We start from the raw sequence: 7,075 nt of genomic DNA, 5'->3' as shown, positions 1-7,075 counted from the left end.
GGTGTGGGGAGGGGAAATGAGGAAACTGGTGAAATCCTCTTCCCGACCTCTCCGCCCCCACCCCAGTCTGACCTATCACCCTCACCTTGACCTCTTTCCACCTATCACATTTCCGACGCCCCTCCCCCAAGTCCCTCCTCCCTATCTTTTATCTTAGCCTGCTGGACCAACTTTCCTCATTCCTGAAGAAGGGCTAATGCCCGAAACGTCGATTCTCCTGTTCCCTAGATGCTGCCTGACCTGCTGCGCTTTTCCAGCAACACATTTCCATCCAGGGTGATCTAGTCAATTAGATACAAAATTGGCTTGAAGGTAGATGACAGTGTGGCGTGGCGGGATATTTTTCAGACTGGAGGTCTGTGATCACTGGTGTGCCATTATGATCAATGCTGGATCCACTGCTTTTCGTCATTTATACGTATGAGTTGGATGTGAATATATAAGCTATGGTTAGTAAGTTTGCAGATGACACCAAAATGGGTGGTGTAGTGGATAGTGAATAAGATTATCTCGAGGTACAAAGGCACCTTGATCAGAGGGGCCAATTGGCTTAGGAATGGCAGATAGAATTTAATTTAGATAAATGTGGGATTTGTATTTTGGTAAGGCAAACCAGGGCAGCACTTATACATAAATGGAGTATTGCCAAACAAAGAGACCTAGAAGTGCAGGTGCATAATTCCTTGAAAGTGGAGTTGCAGGGTAGACATTGTGGTGAAGAAGGCATTTGACACGCTTGCCTTTATTGGTCATGACATTGATTTGAATGTCATGTTGCGGTTGTACGAGCATTGGTGAGGCCACTTTTGGAATACTGTGTACAATTCTGGTTGCCCTCCTGTAAGAAGGATGCTGTTAAACACTAGAAAAGATTCACAGTGATGTTGCTAGGAATGGAGGGTTTGAACTGCAGACAGAGGCTGAATAAGCTGGGACTTTTTTTATGTGGAGTGTCAGACACTGAGATATGACCTTTATAGAAGTTTATAAAAGTATGAAATGCATGGATAGGGTGAATAGCCAAGGTATTTTTCGTAGGTGGGGAGTCCAAAACTAGAGGACACCGTTTTAAGGTGAGAGGGGAAAAATTCAAAAAAGACTCCAGGGGTAACTTTTTTTTCTCACACGGTCGTGTATACATGGAACAAGCTGCCAGGGGAAGTGGTGGAGGTGAGTGCAGTTACAACATTTTAACAGACATCTGGATGAGAGTATGAATAGGAAAGGTTTAGAGGGATATGGCCAAATGCTACCAAATTGAACTAGGTCACATTGGGATGTCCGATTGGTTTAGCTGAGTTGAACGAAAGGGTCTGTTTATGTGCTGTATGACTCAAAGTCTGAGAGTCAATTTACTGTTATCAGCAGCTCTGGCTATATATCGTTCCCGTATAAAGCTGTTGATTTTCCAGTGTTAGCATGAAAGTAAGGTACATGATTTAAATAGGTTTAATATAATTTATTTTTGATTTTTGAATATTGAGGAGTGACATGGGTTTTCTGCATGTCTGAAGTATTTCATGATTAGCTTGTAAGTATTTCTGTAGCCATGGTAAAGTATTTTAAAACACAGTATGAGAAACACACTTCCTGAGGAGTAATGTGGATTTATTTACATTGGGAGAGTTTACAAAATAAACCGTTTTGTGCATTAGGCCTTCAGATAGAGGATTTTGGAGTTTTTAGGGGAATCAGCTATAGTTTGCAAACTTTTAGATTTCAATTTGGCAGTTTACAGAAGTCTTGGCTGGAACTAATTATGTAAAGCACTTGGGCTTGATGAAAGGAGGCGTAAAGGAGCTTTAGAACTGTTAAGAAAAAGGTCACCTTAGTCTGTACTGTTTTGTTTGAAAGTTCTAGACCAGAAGTATTTGGAACAACTCTGAAAGAGTTACTTAAACTGAGAAAATCTGCGCTCGGTTGTATGAATGCTCCAGAAAGAGACAATCCAATTTACAATAGAGGAATTTGAAGCAATTGTTAAATCCTCCGATCTGGGTAGTCTAAAAGAGTGATTTTGAGATTAATAGAATTATATTTTACAGGGAATTTCTAAATCTTTATAGTCCTTGTATGATTTGCATGAATCGAAGTCCATGCTGATGAAACAACACACTTTTTCTCCAGTACGGGGGCCATTGCCTTATGAATTGGAGCCAATTTCTCTGACCCACACATTTGCCTTCGTAATCTTATTTACCCTGTGCTAATTTGCAAGTAGTAATCCAGGCATTATTACCATTGTGGAGAAAGTGAGGACTACAGATGCTGGAGATCAGAATCAAGAGTGTGGTGCTGGAAAAGCGCAGCAGGTCAGGCAGCATTCGAGGAGCAGGAGAATCGAGGTTTCGACATCGATCAAGGGTTTATGCCTGAAATGCCAATTCTCCTCCTTGGATGCTGCCTGACCTGCTGTGCTTTTCCAGCACCACACTCTCAACCCGACTCCCATTATTACCATTGAGGTCAGGATTTTTAAAGTTTGCCACAAGCTGCTTATAATCCCTCAGCAGAACATTTTTGCTGTTCCTACGTATGTCATTAGTACCTGTGTGAACCACCAACTCCAAGTTCTTTTCTCGCCCAGAAGAGACACCCTGAACCTTGGCTCCAGGCAGGCAAGATAGACTTCAGAACTCTGTCTTTGCTGCAGAGGACAGTATCCATTATAGAACATAGAACATTACAGTGCAGTACAGGCTCTTTGGCTCTCTATGTTGCACTGACCTGTGAAACCAATCTGAAGCCCATCCATCCATCCAATGTCCATTTAAATACCCTTATGGTTGGCGAGTCTACTACTGTTGCAGGCAGTGTGTTCCATGCCCGTACTACTCTGAGTAAAGAAACTACCTCTGACATCTGTCCTGTATCTATCACCCCTCAATTTAAAGCTATGCCCCCTCATGCTAGCCATCACCTTCCGAGGAAAAAGGCTCTCACTGTCCAGCCTATCTAACCCTCTGACTATCTATTACGTCACCTCTCAATCTTCTTCTCTCTAATGAAAACAGTCTCAAGTCCCTCAGCCTTTCTTCGTAAGACCTTCCCTCCATACCAGGCAACATCCTAGTAAATCTCTGAACCCTTTCCAAAGCTTCCACATCCTTTAATGCGGTGACTGGAACTGTATGCAATACTCTTGAGTGCGGTCACCAAAGTTTTGTATAGCTGCAGCATGACCTCATGGTTCCAAAACTTAATCCCCCTACCTATAAAAGCTAACAGACTTCTTAACAACCCTATCAACATGGGTGGCTACTTTCAGGTATCTATGTACATAGACACTGGGTTTCCTCTGCTCATCTACACTACCAAAAATCTTACCATTAGTCCAGTACTCTTTATTCCTGTTGCTCCTTCCAAAATGAATCACCTCACACTTTCCATTTGCCACCTCTCAGCCCAACTCTGCAGCTTATCTATGTCTCTCTGTAACCTACAGCATCCTTCTGCACTATCCACAACTCTACCGACCTTAGTGTTATCTGCAAATTTACTAACCCATCCTTCTACGCTCTCATCCAGGTTGTTTATAAAAATGACAAGCAGCAGTGGACTCAAAACACATCCTTGTGCTACACCAACTCCAGCTATTATCCTAGCTATCCTCTCCTCCCTCTGTCTGATGCCCTACTGCACTTTTTATTGAACCAAGATTGATCTTCCTACTTGATGGTAAAGGTAGAGTCGAAGATTTGTTACAGCATTAGATTACAGAATACAGTTTTGCCATTGCTGATGGCTCACAGTGCCTGATCAATGTCCAGTTTTAATTGCAAACTTTGTTCAAATTCTGTCCCGTTCAGTATAGTAGTGCCATGCAGATCAATTGATATCCTCAATGTGAAGATGGGACCTTGTCTCCACTATGGCTATACAGTATCATGGAGAGACATGTCCGTTACAAATAAACTGGTGAGAGTGAAGCCAAGAAAAAAGTTTCTTCTTGTTTTGCACAGGGTCAGTCTAGCAGCTGCGCCCATTTAGGACTCCGTTTGTTCAGTCACTAGTTTTGGTAATGAACTACTCTGATTGCATTGATGTTCCTGTCCACTAACCAAAGTGGTGTTCACCATGGAGGAGATAGCTGTTAATCAGCAGGAGGTTTTTCTCACTATTCAAAATGCTATGAGACGTTACCGGGTCTGGAATCAATGTTGAGGACTCCCAAGGCAGCTCATTCCTGATTGTGCTTCCACATTTATAGAGGTCTTCTGCTGGTGAGACAGGATGTAGCTAAAGATGGATTGGTGGAGCCAGGGTCATTGTCAGTAAGCTATAGTTCCTTGATGATGACGGTCAGGCTGCTCCTTGAGTAGGGTATGGAATAGCTATCCAACATTTGAAATATTCTGCTGTTGATGAACACGTTAACTGTACTGGTGTGAGGCAGCAATTCAGTTCCTGTTTGACATTCCACTCTCTATTGTACAACTAGATTGCTGCATTTGTAATTCACTCCTAACAATCTGTTCTCTTACATCTAATAATATTATGTGGCAATAAACCAATTGTATTTGTTGTATTCATTGCATTAATATGCATTGAGCATGGATTTAATTAACTCACCTGCAAAAGGAAAGCATGCTTGCTGATTCTGATTACAACACTTTTCATAGTAATCAAATACGCTTCTTTATTTTGTCAGTAGAACCCCTGTTTCCGCTGATGAGCGGAAGGTTGTTCAGATGATTTATTTCAACCAAACATCACCTTTACGTTGTTTATTTTTGGCCTTATTATTTACTTGCTAAATACCAAAGCCTAAATTTCTGTCAGTCCACAGAACAGTCATTAGTTGTTTGGCCACTAACTATCATTAATGACGTACAATACACAGACCCACATGTATCCTTTGCCATTTGTACTTACAGTATCATTCGAAGCCTGAGTTCTGCTGGCGACTGGCTCGTGCATATTGTGATATGGTGGAGTTAGCGAAAGACCAAATTGAGAAGAAGTCCTTTTTGGTTAACGGTAAGCTAGTTCTTTAAAATTTGCATATGACAATGCATTCAACATAGCTTCTTACTGTTACATAGCTGGTTAATATACTGAGTTATTGAATAATTTACTGGGTAAAGAGAGTTACCAATGGATAATCTGGGACTGCGAACCCAGTAAAAGGTCAACAACTTCAGAATAGGAGCCGTGCAGTAGTTTTGAGGAGGCATGGAGGTATGACAATATGTCATCATAGGAGATATATGGGCATGATATCATTACATCTGTTATTTCAATCAAATTGCTACAGTAATTATCAATTCTGTCACACTATTGACCAAAACTTTAAACATTTAAATTTGTTGTTCTAAAATTTGCTCACATCATATTTGCCTTGAGATTCTTTCTGTTTGATGTTTTGAGCCAACAGCTGTTATCTGTGTTGTGTTTCTAATCTAATGAAAGGTGCTTTATGGGAGCGTTGCAAACAAATATAAACCAGCAAAAATTTTGTCAAATCAGTAGGTTTTAAGAAGGAAGGTGAGCTTCAAAGTGTATGGGGAGAATTCCATAGCTTTGTGCTGAGGCACCTGAAGACTCAGCTATGAATGGTACAGTAATTATGATTGTGAATACACAAGAGGCTAGTATTAGAAAAGCACAGAACTCTTGAATGGTTGTGGGACTAGAGATTACAGCGACTGAGAGGGATTTGAACACAAAGATGAGAAATTTAAAATCAAGACAATGCTTGAATGGGAGCTAGCATAGAGTGAACATGGGTGGTAGGGGAACAGTATATTGTGTGAGTTAAGGTGCAGGCAGCAGTGTTTTGGTTAGCCTCAAATTTATGAAGGGGAGAATGGAGGAGCGAAGCCAGAAATGCAATGAACATGTACAAAGGTTGAGATTAAAACCTGCAGTGTTACCAAGTTAGTCTTTTGAAATCATGCAGCGTGTTTCATGGAGTCGTTCCATGCTTTGGGGACAAAACTTCAGACTGTACATGTGAGGGAGTGTGAGAGAATATCAGATAGAATGGAAAGCAGGGGAAACTGAGGAGTCTGAGTAGCTATTCAGTTGGCTTTCTTACTCTTAGGAACTCTTTAAGGAAGTTCTCATCTGATGTTAGTTACACTGACGTTAGTTACACTAAAATTCTCCTGCTTCTTGGATGCTTAGTTGAGAGTGTGATGCTGGAAAAGCACACACTCTCAACTAAGAAAAGCATCCAAGGAGCAGAAGAATTGACATTTTGAGCATAAATCCTTCATCAGGAATGAGCATTTCTGATTAAAGATTTATGCCCAAAAAGTCAATTCTCCTGCTCCTTGGATGCTGCCTGACCTGCTGAGCTTTTCCAGCACCATGCTTTCGACTCTAATCTCCACCATCTGCAGTCCTCACTTTCTCTTAACACATTTTTTAGTTCCTTTCAGAATTTTAAAAAAATTTCTTTTTATTTCATTGGAGGAAAAAGCACTTGATATTCCTTCTTATTGTGACTGTAGATCAATTTTATCTTTAGTATGTTTAACATAAATGTTTGTCTTGTTTATGCTCCTGAACACTTACGGTACAAAGAAAACAATAATAAAGTAAGTAAGAATCTTAGAATGATGCACCACAGGAGATCATTGTGGATTATTTGAAAAGGCTAACCAAATAATCCCACTTTTTAATCTTGTCCTATGCACCCACAATTGTTTTCACTGTCAACTATTTATCCAATTTCTTTTTGAAAGTTATCATGAAATCTGCTCTATACTGTCAGGGAGTGCACTGCAGATCATCATAGCTCTCTGCATTTTTAAAATTCATGTTGCCTCTTATATTATTTCTGTGTTCTCTTCCAACTGGTTTTCTTGCTTTTGTACTTTATCTTTGTAGTGTAACATAGAAGTCCAGTAAAATGCTGTCAGTCCACATTGCTCATGGCTTTTGCAGAAAACTTTGTTTTTCAGCAATTATACTTGTTTATCATGTTATTAATGTCAGTAGAATCTGGTATCCGGGTATTCCATCTGAATGGATTCAGATCTGGTATTCCATTTGAAGCTGCCTCATTCTCTCTGCCTCTCTCAGTCTCTCTCTCAGTCTCTCTCTCAGTTTCTCTCTCAGTCTCTCC

General features: G+C 40.5%; 1 protein-coding gene across 3 annotated transcripts in view; it reads left to right on the top strand.

Moving 5' to 3' along the window:
- The window catches only part of LOC122553844 (regulator of microtubule dynamics protein 3-like), a 266,228-nt gene that overhangs the window by 26,453 nt on the left and 232,700 nt on the right, over positions 1 to 7,075 (top strand). For all 3 annotated transcript variants that reach the window (XM_043698253.1, XM_043698251.1, XM_043698252.1), the window contains exon 5: positions 4,878 to 4,980. In XM_043698253.1, coding sequence (XP_043554188.1) covers positions 4,878 to 4,980 — 103 coding nt within the window. The remainder of the gene's footprint in view (positions 1 to 4,877; positions 4,981 to 7,075) is intronic.

Source organism: Chiloscyllium plagiosum, chromosome 10 (assembly GCF_004010195.1).
Source record: "Chiloscyllium plagiosum isolate BGI_BamShark_2017 chromosome 10, ASM401019v2, whole genome shotgun sequence".
In the NCBI taxonomy this organism is placed as follows: Eukaryota; Metazoa; Chordata; class Chondrichthyes; order Orectolobiformes; family Hemiscylliidae; genus Chiloscyllium; species Chiloscyllium plagiosum.
The sequence above is the reverse complement of the archived record's forward strand: the minus strand, read 5'-3'. Positions and strand labels throughout refer to the sequence as shown.